We start from the raw sequence: 24787 nt of genomic DNA on the forward strand, positions 1-24787 counted from the left end.
TTAAAATAAGAAGATAAGAGATACATGAAAAAATAGTAGATTTCTGGTAAGAGTACAAGTGAGATCGGTGACTCGGTTAATATTTATAATTTTTTGGTAAAAACTTGTGTGAGACGGTCTCACGGATCTTATTTGTGAGACGGATCTCTTATTTGGGTCACTCATGAAAAAGTATCATTTTTTATGCTAAGAGTATTACTTTTTATTGTGAATATGGGTAGGGTTGATCCGTCTCACAGATTATGATCCGTGAGACGGTCTCACATGAGACTCACTCTAATTTTTTTATATAAACAAAATATTTTATATGATTCGAATCGGATAAAAGATTTTAAAAAATAAATTAAAAAATAAAGTAAAATGAAAATAATTTATATATAAGTAAAAAAAAAAACAGAAAAAATAAATAAATACGATTCAATTAAACTGATCTTATAGCTCAATCCCATTTCCAATGTCAAGAAAATGACGGAAGAAACCGATAGAACAGAGAAGCTTGGCGATGATGTCCTAGCTTTGATTCTCGGTAAGATTAATGACCCAAGTCATAGAAAATCATTCTCTCTAGTTTGCAAACAATGGTTGAGGGTTGAGGGAGTCCAAAGATCAACCATACTAGTTTTTGAGCCCGAACTTCTCCCCAATTTCTTGCCCAGATTTCCAAATTTACTCCAACTCCAAGCATCATCCATAATCAGTAATTCCTCGATCCAATTTCTGGGCGCTACATGTCCAAGAATTCGAGTACTGAACCTTAATTTTAAGGAAAAGAAGGATTCGAGCTACCAAAGTGTCTATTTTCAAGATTTCGGCGACGAGGTCTATTTTCAAGATTTCGGCGATGAGGGCCTTTGTGATTTAGCTAAAGGGTGTTCCGATTTGAGAACTGTTTTATTGAGGAAGAGAAAAGGAGTTGGGGATCTCGGGGTTGCTTCTTTAGTCGAGTCTTCTAAAAGCTTGAGGAATCTTGATTTGGGGTGGTGTAGGGAGGTTTCTGACAAGGCACTCGAATCATTTAGGGGTTTGAATTCATTGGAAAGTCTAAATTTACAGGGCTGTTGGCTTATAACAGATGAAGGTCTGGCTTTCTTGGCAGAAGGGTCTTTGTGTAGGACTTTAAAAATATTGAATCTTGCTGAATGCGATCGAATAACTGATTTCGGCTTGATTCATTTGAAGAAGATGTGTTGTTTGGAGGAGCTGAATTTGGCGGAGTGTGGACCTAAGGTGACAGATAATGGCGGCAAATTCACCGTGGCCGCCATTTTTTCTTTGAGGATATTGAATTTGTCTTGGTTGGTGAATGTATCTGATGCAACCTTATTCGCATTGTCCGAAAAATGCAAGAACTTGGAAGTGTTAAATTTGACAGGGTGTGAATTGGTATCCGGGGCTGGAATTCGTGCTTTATCAGGCCATGGTTCTCTGAACCAGCTTGTTTTGGCTTACTGTGAATATGGCATGAACGGCAGTGATCTTGAACAGTTGGTGCTACGGTGTCCAAACTTAGAACACATAATTCTTGATAAAAGACTCAGAATGTGGATTCCAATGTCTGTGCAAGAAAACATATTGAGAAAGCAATGTGTGCTAGAGTGGAAGTGATGAATGATCAGTCACCAGAGTCATTTTCAAATTCTTGGTAACATTTAGTTACAACGATACATTTTTATACTATTATCAGCGGACAAGCAGCAAAAATTTAGTTCTCGATACAAATCACAGAATTTAGCATCAAAGGTAGGTGACAGATTTGGACAAGACTCAGCAAGGTACTTCCGTACTTGGATTATTGTGCTGATTGTCGACCATTCGATCATATGAATGGTTGAATTCTTGTGACCCATTCAACTTTATGATACGTTACTTTGCAGCCCATGGAAATGAAATTACCCATGATCTTTTTTATTGCATGATCATTAGCAACTAGAGCACATGAATATATTAGAGCGAATTTAAAAACCATAACGGTTTCTTGTAAATTACTACAACGTTATTGTGAATGGATCTTTCCAAAAATTTAACTCTCGATCATAGGGCCTCCGAATCTACTGTAACGCAGGTTCTTATATTTCGTCTACGTCTAGCGGTATCTAATAATAAGAAATGTGACAGACATTTAGTTGCATGTAGCACCAAGAGTTGCACAAGCTTGTGCTGGATCATTGAAGGGCTCTTTCCTCGGTTTGAGATACTTGAATATCAAGAACGCGAAAAAATACTCGTGGATTGAACTGTATTCGATGGTGGAATAGTTGGTATCCAGAAAAATGCATTCTTATGTTTGAATTATATCCAGCGTCCGCATATAATTTCTTGATAATTAGACTTCGACTCGATCACATAAAATGTTACAAGAAAATCAATTCTTGTAGAAATGTGAGTGAATTTTATGTTTTAGAAAAATTCGAGTGAAATCTTCGAACGTGCAGATGAGACTATAAAATTTTAAACTGGCCTTTCTATGAAAATTGATTGATTCCCCAGACACTAAGTCATGGGCTCTATTTGACAGTAAGATAACCGATTTGTTTGACGATAAGATAACCCGAGCCCAATAAAATCCGAGTCGGTTCGTTTTTCTTATACTTTATGTATAAGAAAACAGAAAAGTGTTAAATACCTGAATGCAAATTGCTCACCATACCACTCTAAGCAACGATCCTAAACAGATACTTGATTGGTACATGACCAGAGTCCAAATTGAGGATATATGCATAATACACCGATACATATTCATCCATAGGTAAGCGTACGAGAGCTAGATCAATTCCTTCCTGCACGCACCTAGCACATACCTAGCATGCAGGTCATGCTTTTCTTCCAAAAATCTCGATCTTTGCTCGTTTTCTTCTTTCGGTCCATTCTTCCTAAATTCTGGGGGTAATTCCAACGTGGAATTGCAATGTTTTGTCTATCTTTTCTTCCAAGATATCTTTTCTATGTATATATATATATATATGTATGTAAATGTATGTATGTATGTCTATCTCGTGTGCCGACAGCCGCCAGCTGTTAGAGTCCAATTGAGATGCGATAATCTTCCCACTTACCTACACATACTGTTTTACTTTTGTAAGAATAGGACTCCGGGACCAGCAAGCGACGTCCCAACTTATAGGTCCCTTGTTATTATGCATCAATGACTTACTTTTATTGCATTTTTGGACTTATATTGTCCTCTATTTAAACTTATTATTATCATTATTTTCCAGAGGTTGAGCGTATTATTAATTTATAGTACAATAATTTAATTTAATTATTTCGTATGGGGTCCTCCTTTGTTGAAAAAGCAGCACATTTCAAATATGTCAAATTATTATTTCCTCTACCTTCTATGATCATTTCCTTTTTTCCCTAGCATAGCCGTGAGGCACCACTGGATCTGCTCGACATCTTATTCAAAAGGCAAAATTGAACCAAAAAAGGAGAACTTTGGGGAAAAATAGAAACCCAAGAAGAAAAATTTAGAGGTGGCATGATCGAATTATGTTTAGAGCTTTTAGAGCTTCCATATTTTCTTTTCAAAATGAAAATGCAAGACGTATTGATCAAGACTTGCTCTTAATTTGGTCGATAAATTATTAATTTAATTAGCACGGATAATCTTGAAAGAAAAAAAAAACCCCTTTCAGCACAATTTTTTCCAACAAAAAATAAAATTTTATTCTATGAATAAACCAATTTGATTTACCATTATTTGGATTACTATCACTGGCGAAGCCCACACAACGGACCCATAGTTTCGTCTTATTGTTTGTTCATCTTTACATATATAATCAAGAATCTGCATTTAAGGATGCTACCCTCCAATTATTGTACTTCACGCACACATACATATATTTCTGTATATTTTATTCATAATATATATATATATAATATTTAGAATAGTAAAATTTATTATTTGTATTTTATATGATATATCTGCCGTAGAGCTTATAATGAGCCATCATATCAAGTAATCGGCCAACCACCCTATAAAAGCATGTCTTTAAGTTGTCCCACTTCCAATTTCATTAAATGTATCACTTAACAATAAGGAATTACATTTTAAAATTTTAAAAAAAACCCAAATATGTGTTGGGAAATTCTCCTCTACCCGTTCTTATAATTCACTTTGTGAGATGAAATCATTTTTTTTAAAAAAAAATTAATGAAAGAAATGAGAAAGTATTGGATACTTATTATACTAGATTTGGCAAATTCATATTTATTTATAGAATTATGTAATTTATTTCAAAATATAATAAGTTAAGTCATCATGAATCCGAATACTTCTAAATTTTTTTTTTATAAGTTGTAAGAATGAAATTTTGTCGTTTTACTAAAAATTATAGTTGATAATAATGATATAACTCTGATATTTAAAACTGTAGATGAGATCAAACTTCATATTTCGATTACTCTATTAGTAAAGTCAATTATAGCACGCAATTCACATAGTGACTAATATGGCCATCGTACTTTAGTTGAGGTCGATATGACAAGAGGCTGATCTTAATCCAATGATGTAATTACTTTCGGGGAGCAATTAGTCGCTTCATTTGACTGAATTAATGTTCATGTTTGGGATAATATAAAGGTAAACCATTCACTCATGAGAGTTTAGTGATAAATAACACGTGATTTAAAATCAAAAAGTGATTAAGTACAGCCGTAATCATATTTAACTTCTTTTAATTGACTCCCCTTGTCTTAACTGTGATTCATGATTTGGCAACAGTCGCCATGTCCGCATCTAGGATTTATTCCACAAAACATACAATTAAAGGTCACTTGTTTATATATATACACACACACACACACACACACACACATATATATATATATATATATATATATATATATATATATATATATATAAAATACTATTTTATTAAGTTTGAAGCACTTAAAGTAATTAACTTTTGTGTCATGGTCTGTTTTAATAATTATATATATTAATAAAATGTTAAAATTTTAATGTAAGTTATTTGTAGTTCAGTGGATAAAGTTGTTCTTTCTTAGAATTTAGATTATAAGTTCAATTCTCAGTATGTCATTTTTTTATTCTCTTATTTTTCAATTTATTTTTTAATTTATATATCAAAATTACATTATAGTCCCTCACTACGCGTGTATCGGTGCGCTAGTATATATAAAAGTTCCTGAAGGCTAAAACTGTTAAATTTCAGCCAATTCGTCCAAAATTTTTATTATTGTATTAGGATTAAATTACAAAATACAAATAAAAACAATTATTTTCACAATTTTTGGATTCACTGACAATATTTGATTGTAGAAGTTAATACATATTAAAAAATCAATCGCAGGTATCCTCGATTACAAAATTTTATTATTTTCTCTCTCAAAATTGATTGATCATGGCTCGACTCTCCAGTACACGAGACTCTCGACATTTTTTATTGGGAATTTAAATTCGTTGAATAAAAAATTATACAAATATATTGGACAAGTCTACAAGCTCAATAAAATATAGCACATAAATTCACTAGATAGGAAACAATACAATTTATACAAAATTTTACTTTGGGTGATGTGATAAATATTATTGTAACTAGCGGATTACCCCGTAAAAAATTAGTGAATAAAGTGTTTTTTCTATTAAAACATTAAATGAAAATTTTTAATTTTTTTTAATTGAAATAGTAGGAGAAAATATAAAATATAAAGAAAAATGTGGTATATATAATTGGATGCTTAGAGTATATATCGAGAATTATAAAAAAGTTTCATTACAGTACTAAATTTTGTTAGTAAAAGAGATTTAATTGATTTATAAATAGTATAGTATAGATCATTAAAGTCTATGAATATGATGTAGAATAATAATTTGGTTTTTTTTAATATTAAAGTCATTTGATATTTTTTTAATGAATACTTTTTTTAAAAAAATTATTCAATTATTTAGTTTAAAATTCTTATTCATAAAAGATGAGAAAAACAATAAAGCCGATTTGGAAAATGAGCAAAAAGGGGGATAAAACCAAAAAAGGAGGAAAAAATACTCACCAAGGGTAAATATGAAAGAGACCCCTCTTTTCTTGTCTTAGATGATTACAAATGACTTGCAGTCCTCGACTGACCAAGTGTACAAATCTTAAGTAGGATACATCATGTTTTAGAAAATGAAGTAATTTTTTGTTTTTTTTAAATGTTTTATGTATATGAATATAATTTACGTTATCAAATTTTAGTATTAATTTTTTTTTATAGTTTTAGAGTCAGTAATTAAGGTTAATGTGTCGTTTATATGTCGTTAACTTGTAAAAATAATAAAATAACAAAAATAATGATCGAAATTGAAAAAAAAATTAAAAGGGTCGATTTTGACAATATACAACACAAAACATAATTTTCCCGACGATTTTATGCTTTATGCGTCCATACTAAGAAATTTGATCAAAGGGGCAGAGACATGCTATATATTTTAAATAAATCAGTGTATATATGTTTTTTTTAAAAAAAACAGAATCATATAAATTTCGAACAATTTTCATTTAAATAAATAGATTAATTATCGAAAATTGATATATCTAACGTTAATAGAGGTTAATTTAACTAGGCAGACACATTCCTTAAATTAGTATGCTGGACCAGGTGTTACCTTCACTTAGAGTATATATATTTTCTATATAATGACTATTTATGTGAAATAAACATAATTTTAAATAATTTTTTTGTTTTTATTTAATTTGATTGAATATTGTTATGCATTTTTTTTTTTGTAATGGTTTCGCGCTTAATAAATTCTACACACACGTGATAAAAAAAATCTGTTGCTTAGTCAAACAGTGAAATTGAAACATCAGAAAAAATATTTATTAAATTTTTCTCAATTAGAAAGAGGAACAATCAAAATCTTCGAGGAAAGCTTGACAAATTAACGATGAATTAAGACTTTTGAAATGTTGTTAAAATTCATTAAGAAATTGTATTTTAAAAAAAGGTAGTGTGTGTGCGCTTTTAAATATAGGCAAAATCTTGTATAAGACAGTCTCACAGGTCGTATTTTGTGAGACATGTGTGCAGGGTAACATGAGCACGGCCTACGTGGCGGTGCATTGATTGGTCAGTTTTTTTTTAAAAAAAAACAAAACAAAAAATTTTGTATGGTTGTGGGCGTGTCACGTAGACAGACGTCCATAAGTGTGCAAGGAAAAAAGTGTGCAGGATATCATTGCTCTATATATATATAGAACATAAATATTATCCGACCGACTTTGAAATTTGACAAAAAAGTATTTATAACAAAATTAACATTGCTCAGTGAATTCGTTATTTTATCCGTTGAAATTTAAGCAGCTGCCTACCTAGTTCTACACAAATTAATGGTCGTACGTTTAATTCCTCATTCATTAATTGTCATGCAATTTATTTATTGGATTTGATTCACTTTGGACTTTGAATTTTTCAAGATAAATTCCATTTATCCGAAAAATATAACTATACAAATCTGCCTCGATCGAACAGATTTGTATATTGACTCTGCCCCGATCGGGGCAGATTTGTATATTGACTGTACTGGAAGTTAGATTTTTCGGATAAATGGAATTTACTTATATATATCGATGAGGTGTCACTTACTCTTTGGATGCATAATTTTTCTTTATTTCATCACATTCAATAGGTGAGTGACACCTCATCGGTACTCACAAAGGTGTGTACGGTAGGTGTACGGGATATATATATATATATATATATATATATATATATATATATATATATATATATATATATATATATATATATATATATATATATATATATAGTACAATGCTATACATGGAATATTAAAAAGTTATAAATTAATAAATAATATAATCCTGAGATCTGGCACGAAATGAAATATATGGAGTGCCATATTAATATTATGGCTTTTGTTTTTCGGGGGGTGGTTTTCGGCATTTATTTCCGCCCATTGATTGCAAGTAGTTCTCCGAGCATTTAATTATCTCGTCATAAACTAAAAACTTTATAATTCCACCAATATTTGCTTCTTTCTTTTTTCTAAAAAATTTCCAATTTTATTTTTATAATAGACTGAATTAAAGTAGTTCTCCGAGCATTTTTTCTAAAATAGTGGTCGATCGGCTGAATTATACATAGTTTTCTATAAAATTATATTTATCTCAAAACATGTCAAAGTTACAAATCTAATTCTTGAATCCACTTTCTTGTGTATGTGTGTACATATATACATACATATATATATATATATATATATATATATATATGTTTATTTATGACTAAAGATCAGTAAATATTGACTGTAAAAAATATTTAAGGCACATACTTATTTAGGTTTGAGTTTTAAACCTACTTTCTCGCTCATGTACTGTCGTTTTACTGTTTTCAATAAAGAGTACGTAAATAAATCCATAATATAAAAACAATTTTTGGGTTAAAACTTCAGTCCTTCGTCGTCGATTTTTTTTGTGTTCAGTTTCTGGGTACTTTTTTAGTACCACATTTCCACATAAAGTGTACCACATTTTGTATGACATAGTACCACAATTTTGTGGGTAGGGAGTAAACCCAAAGAAATATTTTGATTGAAAATTTTTCACCAACTTCCTATATATAGCTGCTGTAAATTAGTTTCGGAAAAACAAAAAAAAAGGTTTTTTTTCATGAAATTTCTTCCAAAAGAATAATGAAGGAAAAATAAAAAAATGTCGACTTGAGCCCTTCAAATTAAAATCATAGCATTATTATTTCAAGGATAGGATACAATATTTGTAACTCGAATTAAGGCAATAATGGTCACACTGGGTTAAAAAATAAGACTCAAAATTTAAGATTAATAATTCCAAATTAAAGTCTCGAAATAGCAGGAAATATCAACATCACGATCGACCCCGACACAACCACCGCCTCCGCCCCCGGTCCACGGGGGAGGAGAGCCCAACCCATCATCCACCACCGTGTTGTCAAGGTATACGAAGTCATTCCGCAGATCTACGGCGTCGGAACATGGACCCAAATTCGGAAGCTCGATGATCTCACTCAGTTCATCTGTCTCTGTGGACATGTCCACTGCAGAAACTAGAGATGACAATGAAGAAGAAGATAAAGTTCTGAACGAAGATGATGAAGTACAAGTGCTGGTGGGAGATGACAAGATGTCGAATTTGTCCATTGCGGCGGCTTTTAAGGCCGCGGCCTGGACGTCGCGTGGGGTACGAGAGACAGGCCGTGGCAGCGTGGCCGCAAGTTCAGGGAAATTCAGCACCGCAGAGCTTCCTTTAATGCTCAACGCGGCCACGTCGTGCGCACGCGCAGCCATTTCCGCTGTGGAGAAAGTTCCTAGCCATATCCGTGATTTCTTGCGTGGCTCCCTGATTTCGGACACCCATTTTCCCCAGCTCCGCATTCGGACCCCGCGGTAGACCGTCCGGTGCTTGCTGGTATCGGAACTGTCGGATTCTCGGATTCTCTTGTTCCTCTTGGCCGTTTCCGGGGACTCCTCCGCCTTGAAAGCAGCTTCATCCAGTGGCGAGAACTCCGAGTTATAAGAGGACGATGACGGTGAAATACAGTTTCTATCAGCACTCAACATTCTTGAAAATGAATCCATGACAAATCAAACTCTCAGCAATGTACTAAGAGTTAGTATCTTCCATTATGCTTCTATATTTAGTAATTTCCAACTAAATCAACGCACAAGTAGGATATTCACTTTTCTATACTGGGAAATGCAGATACAGAAATTCATGAATCTGTTTAACTTGAAGAGAGAGGCAAGTTTTGGAGATGGTGAAAACTTGAGCAGAGAAATGGAAAGAATATATAGTGTACTTAAATAGCCACAGGGTTACCATTAAATATAAATATAATATAATATAAATATAAATAACAATATATAAGAATTTTATTTTTGTTATTGGGTTTTCTTTCTATCATTTTTTCTTTTATCATGACTGGCAGGTACATCACTTCAATCAAGAGAGAGCCCAGTCTATATATTATATATGAACAGTAGATCGATCGGGTAAGACCATTAAATTTAGGATTTTCGAACACCTTAATATAAAAGGCGTAGATGTTTTTCTTGCATGATTTAATATTTTTCTCAATCAAGGGACATGTCAAACTGACGATAGACTCGGTAATCAATCGCCATAGACTCGTCGTATGCATCGACTTAATTGGGTATCGGCTTGGGCTTTGAGCAGATTGAAAGGGTAGTTCGGTCGAGTTCGACTTTTGCGAGAACTCCAACTTTCAGCATAACTAATAATTTCAACAACTAGTAACTTTAATAGTCGGTCAAATTCAATAGCAACAAGCATTGTGCAGCGGCTTATATTTCCGGCAGCTGAAAATTCAGTAGCCAAAATTTAGCATATCATGCCAATATTAAGCTGCTGATTCTGATACAACCCGTAATTGAAGCATTAAACTCGAAATCATGTCAGTTAATGATAGATAACGACCATTAATTGAGAGATTAATAGTCAGATTTTACCTATATATAACACTTGAATTTCTGAGTTGATGTTACACAAATTCTGAGCAAATCACCCAAAACTTAGAAGCAATATTTTGAGCTAAGAATAATCATTTTCGAGCAGCAGTACAATAACAAGAAAATAGACTATGTCCAAGTGTCAACAAAAATATTTTAGCAAATTACAGCAAGTGTGTTTGTTATTTTAATTCTTGATAATCGTTTTAAAACCAACCAGCATATATGTATGCACGAGCTATATTTATGAAGCAATGAAAATTGTGAACTAATGGTAGGATGAACATGCCTGATTCTTGTTATTCTTGATTTCTGCAGCACCCTTAAGAAGATTAAAATATAATGGACTGATATCAGTTAGCCATGAAATTCATAATATCCAGTACTAGGGTTGGTGAAAAAGATTCAATAACTGCTTCTTGTTAGTTTTTTATTCTGTTTTTCCGCTGCGTTCGTTAAGCATTACGTTATTTTTATGTATATCTTGTTTAAAATTTCCGCCGCCTTAAAACAATATTTGAAGTTGTATAAGACAATAAAATGTTCAGTATTATGAATATTTATACTGATTAAAATTTTTGTTCATCATTGGATAATTAATTTTGATTCAAATTTGATCCAACAACAAGGTGAAATGTTTTATCCGATCTGTTTAGGTAGTGTTTGCAAAAACTTTTTTTTAATGATTTCAATTTTCTAGTCAATGAAATATTTGAGAATTGTATGTAGAAGTTGAAAAGCACTTAAAATAAACTCTTGTAAACATACCTTACATGCAATGACTTAAACATATATACCATTATTAAGGCTATCAATTCAAACATTATATATATATATATATATATATATATATATATATATATATATATATATATATATATATATATATATATATATATTTGAAGAAATTATATTTTTGATCACGTAACTCGTTCATTTTTTATCATGTTATAGGTCAATTCATAATCTTAGTCTACTAACTTGATTTTTTTTCTTCAATTATAGTCTTTTTCACACACACGTCTGTCATCATGTTAGTATTTTCTGGTGCTATGTCAGTGCTCCGACAAAAGTCTGAAATTGAAAAATGTCCAAGTTAATGGACTAAGACCATAAATTGAACATCAGGAAAAAAAAGAAAAGAGAGAAACATAGTAAGTTAATAGAACTAAAACTATAATAATTTTTCACATATGTACCGACTTATTTTAGAATTTAGAATATGCGTCATTATAAATATTGAGGATTTACTTGTAAAAAAAACAAAGAGAGAGAGAAAAAAAAGCCATGGGTCCCCTATACAATGCACAATACTCACGCCCTCATTTAATTTCAACCCTTTTGATATCTTTCTTTTGTAACACTTTTACTCAGGAGTGAGTCTCATGTGAAATCGTATCACAGATCATAATCTGTTAGACGGATCAACCCTACTCATATTAATAATAAAAAGTAATATTTTTTCATAGGTGATCCAACAAATAAGAGATTCATCTCACAAATACGATCCGTGAGACCGTCTCATACAAGTTTTTATACCATTAACTTACCATCCTTTAATTTCAACTTTATTAATTAATTAGGTATGCATATATTTAGCTGTCTACGTTTTTTCCCCTGCTGACCCGAACTTGAATTAATATGACTCAAAAAATTATTTTGAATATGTAGATTATTTTAAGAAAATTATTCGATATATTTTTGAATTAATTTATATCGGATAAAGAAGAGAATATGTCATTGATTTAAGTTTAAATCCGATAGACGGATTATTGGATAAATATGAAAATGAACAAGAAGAATTAGATATTCAGATGAAAAAAACAAACCGCCTAGACAACCACCTAAACCTCTGGGCGCTAGGCGGAGGATTGTCGTCTGCCTACCATTTTTTAGAACATTGTTTTTACTGCGTATTATTGTTAGCTACAGTTAAAATCTATTAATTTAGTTACTAAAAACGCATCCAACATGTAAAATCGACTTAAAATCAATCATAAGGTAAAATAATGAATCTTAATGAATTAATTATAATATTACTGACGATTAGGTAGTCTGGTGACTCGTTACCCATAATTATGGTGATTTTTTATCTCTCTGGATATCATAATACTTGCATTAATACGAATATGAATATTCTAACTCATATTTATACAATCTAATGATTAATCAATGATATAATTATAGGAAAAATTGTATTTTTGGCATTGTAATTTTTTTTAAGTTATCAAATTTCAGTTTTAGTCATCCATCTTAATAGTCATTTGTAATTGAAAGTGCTGATGTGTGTAATAGTCATTTGTAATTGAAAGTTCTGATGTGATATTACACACATCAGCGTCACGTTGAAAAAAAAACTTAAAATGCTAAAAACAAATATAATAGAATAAAATTGAAATTGAAAGATATAAACGATTAACTTTTAATATATATATATATATATATATATATATATATATATATATATATATATATATATAATTTCTAATATAAAATATAATCAACTCCTGACGACACGTTAGATACGGAAGGGGAAAAGAAAATAATTATTTTTTGGCACAATAATTTAAGAACTTAAATGCATGTCATTTCATTTGTTTGTTTGTGTAGGCTTTGAGAAATATGTTGTCCTTTAGAGATTACTTCGTATCTTTACTACAACATTTGGAGATTTCTAATGGTTTTTGTTGGTGGAGTACGATTATATGGGCTATAATTTATGCCATGATGTAGTAATTAATTATATGTTCGAATAATTTACGATGTGAAATGATTGATTTATAACTTGTGGATTACCTTTGAGCTGGCCCCAAGAAGCAGCAAACCGGACGACTTCGAGATTTCAGCAATGGGTCCAATTTATTTTACAGAAAAAGTAGTATAAAACAGTAATTTTTGTTATTATTTATTATATAACTTGAATATTTCTGTGCTAAGATGTTTATATATATTCCTTGTTGACAGAAATGGAAATTGGTTGATTAAAGAACCGAATATTTTATTTTGCTCGATTTTGACATCTTCCCGATAGAGACCGCAAATCCCATTCTCACACTCAAATCATTTTGATTATTATTAAAATATAACAACCGGTATTTTGCATTTTTGTTGAAGGAACAATTTTTTTTTCAGTAGGTCTTTTGTGAGACGGTCTCACGGATATTTTTCTGTGAGACGGGTCAACCCTACCGATATTCAAAATAAAAAGTAATATTTGTAGTATAAAATGTAATACTTTTTCATGAATAACCCAAATAGATATCCGTCACACAAAATACGATCTTTGAGACTGTCTCACACAAGTTTTTGTTTTTGTTTTTTATCCGAATGTTGAGTTGACATCAGATATATCAGCAATGTTTAGCGTGATGCAGGGACGGATCCAGGAATAAGAGTTGGGGGGGCTTGAACTCAATATGATAAGTTATATATTATTAAAAAAAATTACATTAGATGAATTATCATCATTCAGGAAAAGAAAACAATAGAAACAATATGCCTTATTTCTTGAAGGCGAATACTCCAACCAATAAAATTTCTGAAACATTTTTTCTGAAAACGACGATTCTGGCTTCCAAATTTTGTACCTGGATACTCCAACATATCTGGTTGATAAGGCCCCATATTTAGATATGAACATCTTAATACATCTCGTACATTAACATGATATTCACATATCTGTTTTCATTTTCCCGGATCTCGTTCAATAAAAGTAGACGAAGACTGATGATCGTCTCTAGGAGAGGAACATGAAGGAATTTGGATATTGGGAAATATAAGACTTTCACTGGATTGATGTTGCATTTTAAGGACCGTAGGAATTGAATTATCTTCACTAGCTTGACGATCTCTCTTCTTAAAGAAAGAGGATATTAATGTTTTTACTTTCTTTGCAGCAGATTGATGTTCCATTTTGAAATAGTTCAAGTTATAATCCTAAACAAGAATAAAATAATTATTAAACAAATAAACAAGTAATAGTCAATCAACAACTCAACAACAAATAATCAAGAAACCACAAATCACGCACAGAGAAGCTATAAAAAACAAAATAAAAAATGTATAGCCGATTCTTACCTAGATTGTTGCCTTGCCGATGAGCAATTCGATTTCTTCGGGAGTCCGCAATTCTATTCTGTCGCTAAAGGGCTTGGGACTTGGGAGACAAATTTTGTAGAATTGAGGTGGGGCGGATCAGAGGATATGAGATGAATTTGGTCTCATCTTGTAAATGGACGGGACTTGATTGGACTAAGACATTGATGTACGACGATTTTTGAAACAACCGTCGCTATTAGCGACGGTTTTTCAAAAAACTGTCGCTAATAGCGACTGTTTGAATTAAACCCGTCGCCGATCCACATCGGCGACGGTTATACTAAGACCGTCGCAAATATTAGCGACGGTTGCTGAAAAACCGGCGCTAAAAAAAAAGTGGGCTGGGCTAGAGTAAATCCGTCTGTGGCGTGATGTTAATAATTTCATGTGTCACATCATCATTGATCGATGTTGTGATACCCTTGTCCCATGTCTTAAAAATGAAAGATTTAAAATGAGTTTATAATATCTTACAATGGACTTCTACAACAACTTGGGTTAATCAGTTTCGTAAAACAAGTACGAATACGGATACGAAGTAGTTGCTATAAGGGTCTATTGTGCAGTCACGCAACCGCGGGCCCGGGCTCGAGGCGTGACACGTGTTATTTTCAACACTGCGATAAAAGAAACTAAATTTGAAAAAAATAAAAATTAGTGGATTAAAAACGTAAATCAGCATACAATTTGAAAAACTTATTTTGATGCACAAATTCCTTCACCCACGATAAATAAATACAAGGCTTTTTGAAATTAATAATGACATATATATTTATTCAAAAATAAATAAAATAATGAGACATATAGCAACTTAGTCAGCATATATAATTCACTAGCAACTGGCCCTTAATATTAAACTCAATTGGAATTAATAAAATAAATTTTATGCTCTGGATTATTTAAGAAAAAAAAAATATTTAAATCAAGGATTCAAGATCGTCAATTTAATCGGATTTAGAAGATCGAATGAATTGTTAAATAAGGCCGACATCAGAATATATATCCCCATTTACTATATTTTAATAAGTGTTGTAAGACCTACTAGGGTTATTTCCTGTGGGGCAAATCCTTTTTTGTTGTTTCTTGGTTGAGTCAATTACACTTACACATACCTCATGTTATATCTACTCTTATGAATTGTCTTTTAAGTTTAAAACTTTGAAGAATCTGTTATACTTATAGATTTCAGACCTAACTAAATTCGACTTTTTAGATGACGAAAACCAGACTAGATTATAGAATCCGTTTCGCTATTTTCCCGAAAGTCTAAATTATATGAAACAAAAAAAATTTCCTAAAAAAAATTATGAGACTGAGTTACACTTGGTATGGGAGGGGGGGGGGGGGGGGGGGGGGGGTTCACATGCTCATGCTTCAAGAAATTTATTTGTGACACATACAATAATTAAGATTTGTACCCATTAATTAATTTGGAACCGTTAGGTATATATAAGTCCCATTAATATCTAACATTTCCCACACCTTGCACTTGCTTTAACTCTTGTGTATCCCCAATTATTTTGTTCGTGACTCTATTCACATGCCTGTCCAATATATCAGTGAATTCAAATATATCGTGAGAAAAAATAAAAATAAATGTATTTCAGTATTTAATATATTGGTTCGATCCCTCTACCAAATAGGGACAATTATTGCACACGATAATCTTCGTTCCAATAATAACACTCCTTGCAATCAATTGGAATCGAGCCCATGACCTTGGCTCTGTTACCAATTGTAATTGTAAGACCGATTGTTTACCGATTTATCAAAAATTATAGCTGATCGTAATGATGTAACTCAAATATTTTAAACCGTACGGTAGTTTAAACATCACAGTTCGATCGCTCTACCAAACAAGGAATAATATTACAACCAACAATAATACTTCATTATTAAATGTTATATATACTTGTCATTGCAATTAATTCCTTTCTCCTCTCCTTTTCAAAATGTGTTTTAAATGCCAGCAAAAAATTTACAGAGACTCCGGTAAAGTTCGATGATAATAATTTTTTTCTTTTGTGCATACGACATGATGAAATATGTGACTTGGCCGGGTCTCGATCATCGCATTTTGTATGAAAATTTGTAATAATATAGAAATACTATTATCATTGTGTTGTGATTTGGCTGTCTTTCAATATTTAAGCCTGGAATTAATACTCGCAATAGATATATTTTTTAGAATTAGAAGCCAAAAAATCGATTATGTTTTTAATTAGCTAGGAATATTCAAACACATGTATTTCAATTGTTTTTACGATCGGTCGGATGATTTGTAATAATTTCCACCTGATTATGCCAGTTTTCTTATTTGAACATTAGACATTGAATAAAATTTCATTTAATAAACAAAATAAAAAAAATAGCCCCAAAAATTCTTTCTTCGACGTAGCGGAAACATAAAAATTCTTCCTATTACTGAATTAATCAATGACAAGATTTTTCGCAAGAGCAATATATGTTATATATAATATATAGTCACACACACACACACACACACACACACACACATATATAAATGTTAGACACACATCTATAGCAGAAGTATTTTCTTGAAAAAGGCCGTAAACTCCCAAGTTTGACTGCACACACACACACAACACACACACACACACACACATACACTGCTGGCAGAATTTAATTTCTACCATTTCATCTCTGGCTGTGGGCTTTCATTCTGATCTTACAATGATGAAGGATGCTGCAACAAATAGTTTGAAATAAATACGATGCTTTATCATATATATATATAACAAAATTAATTACAATTTTTTGTTCATTAATTTCTTTCAGTATTAATACACAAATTTTGACGTTGACTTGAACCATACATAATAAATATATATATATATATATATATCTATGTATGTATATATTATATCTATGGTATATTTTCAAATTGCACATGGAATTATTATTTAATATTCAACTTTCATCCTACATATAATTAAAAGTTCGAATATTTTATCATAACATCTATAGTATTTTTAAACAATCTGCAAAAAAGTAATCCTTTAATAAATTCCGACATTTACACATTTCAGAAAAATATTATAACCAAACATCTCCACATGTTTCAAAATTATTTCACAACTGCTACTCCTCATTGCACAATAGATAAAACCCTGAATTAAATAAGAGTAGATATCTTGTGAGACGGTCTCACAAATATTTATCTCTGAGACGGGTCAACCCTACCGATATTTACAATAAAAAGTAATATTTTTTCATGGATGGCCCAAATAAGAGATCTGTATCACAAAATACGACCTGTGAGATCGTCTCACACAAGTTTTTGTTATTAAATAATAGTCAATAAATAAAAATATGCAAAAACTTGTGTGAGACGGTCTCACGAGTCGTATTTTGTGAGACAGATCTTTTATTTGGGTCATCCATGAAAATATTATTTTTTATGGTAAGAGTATTATTTTTTATTGTGAATATCGATAAAGTTGATACATATCATAAATAAAAATTCGTGAAACCGTATCATAAGATTCTTATAAAAATATTAGGTCTCAAATGTTTAGCTTCCACCTTGCATGTCAAATCTTGGAAAATATCTCACACACGAGAGGGGCTGTTTGGTACTTGGTTTTGAGAAACATATGGGCTATGGAGGAATAGTAGTATAGCTAGAGGCCCCTACATAATTAATGCGCCCACCGTCTTGTGTGGTAAATGAAACCAATCTCTTTTCTTCATTAAATGCATGCCCAAACTTACTCTCCAATTGACGCCAGACTATAAGAAAAGGGACCAATGTTCTCAAAATGGGACCGAAATCACAAATTATGTGTTATTCCAATTTCTATATTTTGTTCCAAAAAAAAAAATTTGTCAAATTTTAGTTTTATAATGTTTTTGTGAATTTAATAAGTGTACCTACGCAGAGACGGAGCCAGGATCTTGGTTCAGTGTAAGCAACAATATATTATAATAATAACGCATAAAAAAACAATGATTAATCGACAGCTAAAAATAATGTGTCATAAAATTTGAACACAAGTTATGCACAGCCAGTAGCATAGATAATTGATGGGAACATCAGAAAAACGACGAACAACAGCGTGTACAAAATCCGAAATCAAAACAAAAAATGATGTAAAATATAAAATATACGTTCGAAAAATAAGCATGAATTCATTATCGATTGGAAAAAGAATAAAATTCTAAAACAATTGAATGATCGACAAACAATGAACAAAAAACGAACCTAAAATTTTGTAACATTTTGGATTTTTTTAGAGATTGTGAATAATTAAAATGAATTGGAATGATTCTTAATCAAAATATATGACGTTCGTGACTCGAGAAGAGAAAACACATACAGAAGGCTATATTGTGTATACTTGGATACTAATAACATGTAAAAAATTGAGTAAAATTTGGGTCTAAAAATTATTAAAGAAAAACTGGATTAGCTAAGCATATAATAATAGCATACGCAAATTAAAAATTTAGACATAAATATATCTAGGGTGCCGGGAGACACAAATATATATAAACATATAAATTTTTTTTGGCCTAGTGTAGGCATCAGCCCAGTTTATATAAATTTTTTTTGGCCTAGTGTAGACATCAGCCCACACTGAGCCTATGCTGGCTCCGTCAGTGTGCCTACGTACGTACGTACCATAAAATGAATAATATGTACATGTTCTATATTCTGATGTAGTCTCAACATTTCTGATATTTTGTAATGTCATTGTAAGATGTTAATGCTGACTTTTAAAAGTGTCTCAAATCTTAGATTTAAAGAGAACCTAAAATGTCAGAAAATGTAATGTGTTAATGACATTTATGTCTTTTTATTATCAAATTAAGGACAAATTTAAATGTCCTTAAAATTATTTATATTGACAATTATAAATATCTTTTATCCTTATTTATAATGACAATAAAAATTTCGATAAAGTTTATTTATAAAGTCAATTTTAAATGTCTCGTTAACTAAACTATTGTGACATGTATAAATGTCTCATAATGCTAATTTATAAGAACATTGAAAATTGTCACTATTTATTATTTATAAGGGAATTTTGAAATGTCTTTATATAAAGTTTTCAATAACAAATATAATTTTTATGTATTATTTTGTCACACCTCCGAACCGAGATGATTGTCACCGATGTTGCTATTAAATATACATTTGAAAAAAACAAACATTCTAGAAGTTACAAATTTCAGAAATTCGAAAACCAATCTTTCATTCATAATACTAACATTACATTGTCATCACAAATTCAAACTAATAACATTAGTCTAACTTAGCGAAATAAGATTATAGAAACTAAACAACAACATTGACATTACTGCTGAAAAATGACGACTACCGGAAATTTACCAATTGCTGAAATTGTTAGTTATGTTGAGTTAGGGTTCTCAGGCGCTTGATACTATCAATGATAATTTATGTATACAACAAATTAACATGAAACAAAAACAAACACTTTTATAGAAATCAAAATACTAATACATGATTGTCATTGACTCATATTTGTCTATAATTTCCTAATGATTATTTGAGCCAATATTACGAATAAAACACAATTGATAAATTTTTTACTTCTAAATGCATACACACCAAAAATTAGTACCAGCCAACAACAAAATATAATAAATTAAAAAATCAGCAAACTTGTTTCTACAGCCGATTCAACCAGCTTATCCTCGTAAAAATCCGATATCCAAAGCTTGTCACCTACAATAACAATTTATATATTTAAGTAAAATAAAACAATAAAAAAACAAAAGAACAATATATATAATTCAAATGATTGAATACAATATCAAATGGGTAAAAAACCATCTTTATCCAAATGTATCTAATAAAATTATTCGCCAACTATCAACTGCAAAAACAATCGACATATGTTTAAACATGTAATAATATAATAAGCATATAAACAAAAACTTATAAAATTGTCGAATTTCACATCAGATGACAAGGCCGAACTATCCGTGCCTCCAAGTGCATCCTCATATCGTTGTAAAAGATTTTAAGATCCAATAAGTTTGAGGTTAATTTGTACTTGTATTTCACACCAATTTGATCCCAACTTTGGTAGCACTTCTTTTGCCACAATTTTTGTTGAATCAAATGGACATTGATCAAAAGACCGAGGCTCCATTCTACATGAAAATGCAACATATAAGATTTGGTTCAAAACAAATACTTTGGCAAGAAGAATCATAAACAAGAGAAGAAAACACGATGATCAAATAATTTTAATCCTGCACTAAATGTAGGCTACAAAAAATCAACTTCAACTCAATATGACACATCAAAGCGAAAAAATGAAATAAGCCATCACCAAGTTATATCTAAATTTTTTCATCGTCAGAGGCTCAAAGCCAAAAAAATTTTAAGTTTCATGTCGCTTGTACGTAATATGTACACATTACCTCTCACGTCCATGTTGAGTTGATTTGAAGCTTTCATCTATTTGGTAATTCCAAGCATTTTGTGTGTTCCGACAAGAAGTACACTTATTGATTTCATCAAAAATAAGAAATAAAAGTTTTTATGATAATTATCAACTTTACTTACCGTTTTCCCTAGCTAACATGTCTTTTATTCACATGCGTGACACACTTGAACAAAATACAAAATATTCATAAAAATAATAAAGTGTTGAGTGCAATAATTGTTCATGCTTGATAGAGTGATCGAACCGTGGTGCTTGAGATGATGTGCGGTTTAAATTTTTAAGTTGCACAATTACTACTAGCTGTAACTTTTGGTAAAGCAGCAAGCGCTCGGTCCTATAATTGGTATCAGAGTCAATGTCACGGGTTCGATTCCCATTGATTGCAAGGAGTGCAATTATTGGGAGGGAGATTGTTGAGTGCAATAATTGTCCCTGCTTGGTAGAGTGATTGAACCGTTGTGCTTGAGCTGCTGTGCAGTTTAAAAGATTTGAGTTGCACCATTACAACTAGCTATAGTTTTTGGTAAAGCGGCTACACAAATGTTACGTAATAATTAGGCATAAGTACCTTGTTGTTTTTAACGTGGATCTGCATGATTTGTACTTGTAGTTGATGGTCGAGTAACGATTGTATGTTGTCTTAGTTCGTGTAGGTACTTGAAGATTTGGATTGAATAGAACAACATCTTGGCATCCTGGAGTGGTAAAAAGTGTTTCGAAGTCCAAAATTGGTTTGTGAAACATATTTGGATTGAAACTTGAATTCTAGTATATTTAGTCGTAATGCATTATATTCGAAAGATTCTGTTATACCAAATCGAATGTAGAATCATGTGAAACATATCATATTTTACCGGTTCAACATGCCATAGAAAATGTCTCTGCACCTCTTTCACTCCTTTTTGCATTTCAACATACTTCTCCTCAGGTATAGACATCAATATTTTCTTCAAATCCGGAATCTCCCGCTCTAAGACGAAAACGGCGAAGGATTCCCATTCCAAGATTTCAAAAAATGGAGGAACGTAGTTATCAGATATAATGACGGGGACACAATCGAAGAAAATCGACTCCACAACACGAGGGCTGTGCACAGCATAACCTCTGGCACATATGCAATACTTACTGCTCTTCATGTATGTAGTATAGTTCCGATCACCTTTGACATGAGGTATTCGTCCTAGGATTCTCATGTCCGAATCGTTTCCCCAGTGTTCTAACAATGTTGGACGAACATTTCCATGCATGTAACCAGCAAAGAAGGCAAGAATTGGCCTTTTTAACGACGGTACGCCTCCAATATCATTTAGTGGATTCTTGGCAGATCGAACGTTTACCGTAGGGAGAGAAACGTCCTTGCCTAGGACAAAACCTGCTCTGATATCAGCATTGCAGAGGGCTCTTATGCAACTAAGCATTCGGCCTCTAGTTTCTGCAGGAGCCTGTGGTTTTCTCTTTTGGTTAGCTTTTATTAGTATATATGAAATAGAATTATTACAAGAGAGGTTTACCCAATCGTGGCAAGCAGCCAAGAAATGGTCTTCGCCATTTGTTCGGTTCCAAAAGGGGTGTTTCTGTATAAGCATCTCCACATAGTTCTTCATGAACTCTATTAGGTTGTCTCGACTGTGCGAATGCGGGACGTAAAGCGTTAACTCGAGCTGTCTTGAGCTAAAAGGTATGTAGAATAAATGAGCTTTTGCGGGATCTGTTGTGACAAATTTCTTATTGGATTCCAACAGCTTCAAGAACCATCCCTCGGACGCGTATATCCCCTCGAGTATGGACTCGTGGAATACTGGTTTTTCCCCTTCCTTGTAGATGTAAACTCTCAGCATCTTATCCATCAACTCATAGCTCCTATATCCAAACCAGTATCAGATATAGAACGAAATAGATACTTTAATTAACAAATTAATCATACATCTTGAACTCGGAAGCGTGTCTATAGAGAGGCGCATAGAGCCCTGAATTATAATTCAATGGTGTGTTTTCTATCTCCGATTTTGCACGAAGAAGCTCCTCATCAGACGATGAAAACATCCTAGGCATCTGCAGAAAAATTGAACAAAGAACAAAATATAACAAATCCATTCAAATTAAGTGCTACATCATATAGTTTGAACCTTACACACCTTTGGATTTCGGTTTGAGTGACTCTGCAGCAACAGCTCATTCATCTGAGATATTGAAACTGTATTTGTAGCATTTTTTGGACTTCCCTTACTCAAACTAGCACTAGCCCTTGAAGAATTATGTGCTAAATTGTACTCGTTCACACCACCATGGGTACCATGAAAATCCCCCTTATTTCTACCTTCCATTGTATGATTCAAAATCTTAATACTATCTGCGGTGTTACCGACCACTGCAAGATTTCCGGTAGATGACAGGGATGACAAAACATTGCCATCTTGAAGCTTGAGAAACCGAAGCAGAATGAGTACTAAACCAAATGCCAATCCAAAAATCCATAACAAACGCCTGATTTCTACCGTACTCCAGCATAAAAATCTAGATCCTTGATCCATAGTCCTGGACATTCCCTTATCGATAACAAAACACAGAATGTCTTCTACACATTAACGGAAGCTTTATCTTCCAACCAATCCAGTGTTAGATCACATATTAACTAAACAATATCAAACCCATTTACAGAAATCAGCAGAATCACGCAAACTCCGATTGGTTTCTCAAGAGATAAATGATACGCTGCATGAGATTCAAATAGAGCTCAAATACCCACATTCCTTTTTTCTTGAATTCATCAACGGCAATGCAGAACTGCAAAGACCAAGTGACAGAGAGAGGACACCCTATCGTGATTCAAGATGCGTTCTTGGAGTGACATATTCCAATGATAATCAAAATCTTGGGGCATAGCATGGAATGAGAACAAAGGTATCTTTTAGTCACAATTTTGGCAAAATCTACGGAGCCAATTTGATACACAGATCATAAATTCCAGGTGATATAAACTTTTTATCTTCATTTTCATTTCTATTTTGTAAGAAACTAAATATACATGAATCCCACAAAAAAAAAGAAGCCAAAGCGAACTTGGATCCACGTTCGATCAATGCAGACTTTACTGTTAACATTTACATTGTATGTGCAGAAAAAAAGAGATGGAAAAAAATCAACATTAGCACCACAAGAAAAAAAGCTAACAGATTGCATGCATGAATTTGGGGGGGACTTACTGGAAATAAAGATTATTTAATCGGATCAGATCGAAATATAGACGAGGCTTTGAACTTCCAGCAATGAACCATTTGAGGAGTGATACGTAGATGTTGGCTCCCTCATTAATCCTATTATTGCACAATTAACCGCAGACTTTTCATTTATTTAGTTGCTCTATTTTACAAGCCAGCGAAAGTTCAGATCTTGCACTATTGGATATGATAGGAGACACAAGTCAAAAAAAGTAGGTAAATTTATTGAATGAAAATGAAGTTTGACGAGAAATCAATCACTCGTCGGTGCATGTTAATACATGTGCGTTGGCTCGCCCTTTTGCTAGCTATAGTTTATCTTTGATTAATTTCTTTTGAAAAAAATGAAAAATAGTGAGAGCCCACCAGCGATACGACTTCTCTTTAACATGAACATACGAGTTCAATTCAAATAATAAAAGAAAATCACCAATAATTTTGAAGCAAGCATGATTCATTGAAAACGGGTCTTTGGACACCCTTCACAATAATTATACTTGTTAACCCACGTTTACACTGTTGCACATCTTCCCAGTTTAGGTATCAAGATTAGAGAA

At 32.1% G+C, this 24787-nt stretch overlaps 3 protein-coding genes across 4 annotated transcripts; 1 reads left to right on the forward strand and 2 right to left on the reverse strand.

Moving 5' to 3' along the window:
• Window positions 1-426: 426 nt before the first annotated feature.
• Window positions 427-2286, forward strand: LOC140834397 (EIN3-binding F-box protein 1-like). The gene has a single exon (XM_073199247.1). The coding sequence runs from the start codon at window positions 466-468 to the stop codon at window positions 1603-1605; it is 1140 nt and encodes a 379-aa protein (XP_073055348.1). The 5' UTR covers window positions 427-465; the 3' UTR covers window positions 1606-2286.
• A 6490-nt stretch (window positions 2287-8776) lies between these two features.
• LOC140833501 (dehydration-responsive element-binding protein 3-like) lies at window positions 8777-9794 on the reverse strand. Its single transcript, XM_073197840.1, has one exon. It carries the CDS (start codon window positions 9578-9580, stop codon window positions 8804-8806), a length of 777 nt encoding a protein of 258 aa, XP_073053941.1. The 5' UTR covers window positions 9581-9794; the 3' UTR covers window positions 8777-8803.
• An 11876-nt stretch (window positions 9795-21670) lies between these two features.
• Window positions 21671-24673, reverse strand: LOC140834399 (probable glycosyltransferase At3g07620). Of its 2 annotated transcripts, none has more exons than XM_073199254.1 (5): window positions 24216-24673; window positions 23148-23547; window positions 22937-23064; window positions 22524-22872; window positions 21671-22454 (listed from the first exon to the last, which is right to left on the reverse strand). In XM_073199254.1, the coding sequence occupies exons 2-5, from the start codon at window positions 23541-23543 to the stop codon at window positions 21801-21803; spliced, it is 1527 nt and encodes a 508-aa protein (XP_073055355.1). In that variant the 5' UTR covers window positions 23544-23547; window positions 24216-24673; the 3' UTR covers window positions 21671-21800. The 2 variants fall into 2 exon arrangements, with proteins under 2 accessions (XP_073055355.1, XP_073055354.1); XM_073199253.1 differs by having other exon boundaries at window positions 23148-23558.
• Between the last annotated feature and the right edge of the window lie 114 nt (window positions 24674-24787).

The sequence above is a fragment of the Primulina eburnea genome, chromosome 6 (assembly GCF_022965805.1).
Source record: "Primulina eburnea isolate SZY01 chromosome 6, ASM2296580v1, whole genome shotgun sequence".
NCBI lineage: Eukaryota > Viridiplantae > Streptophyta > Magnoliopsida > Lamiales > Gesneriaceae > Primulina > Primulina eburnea.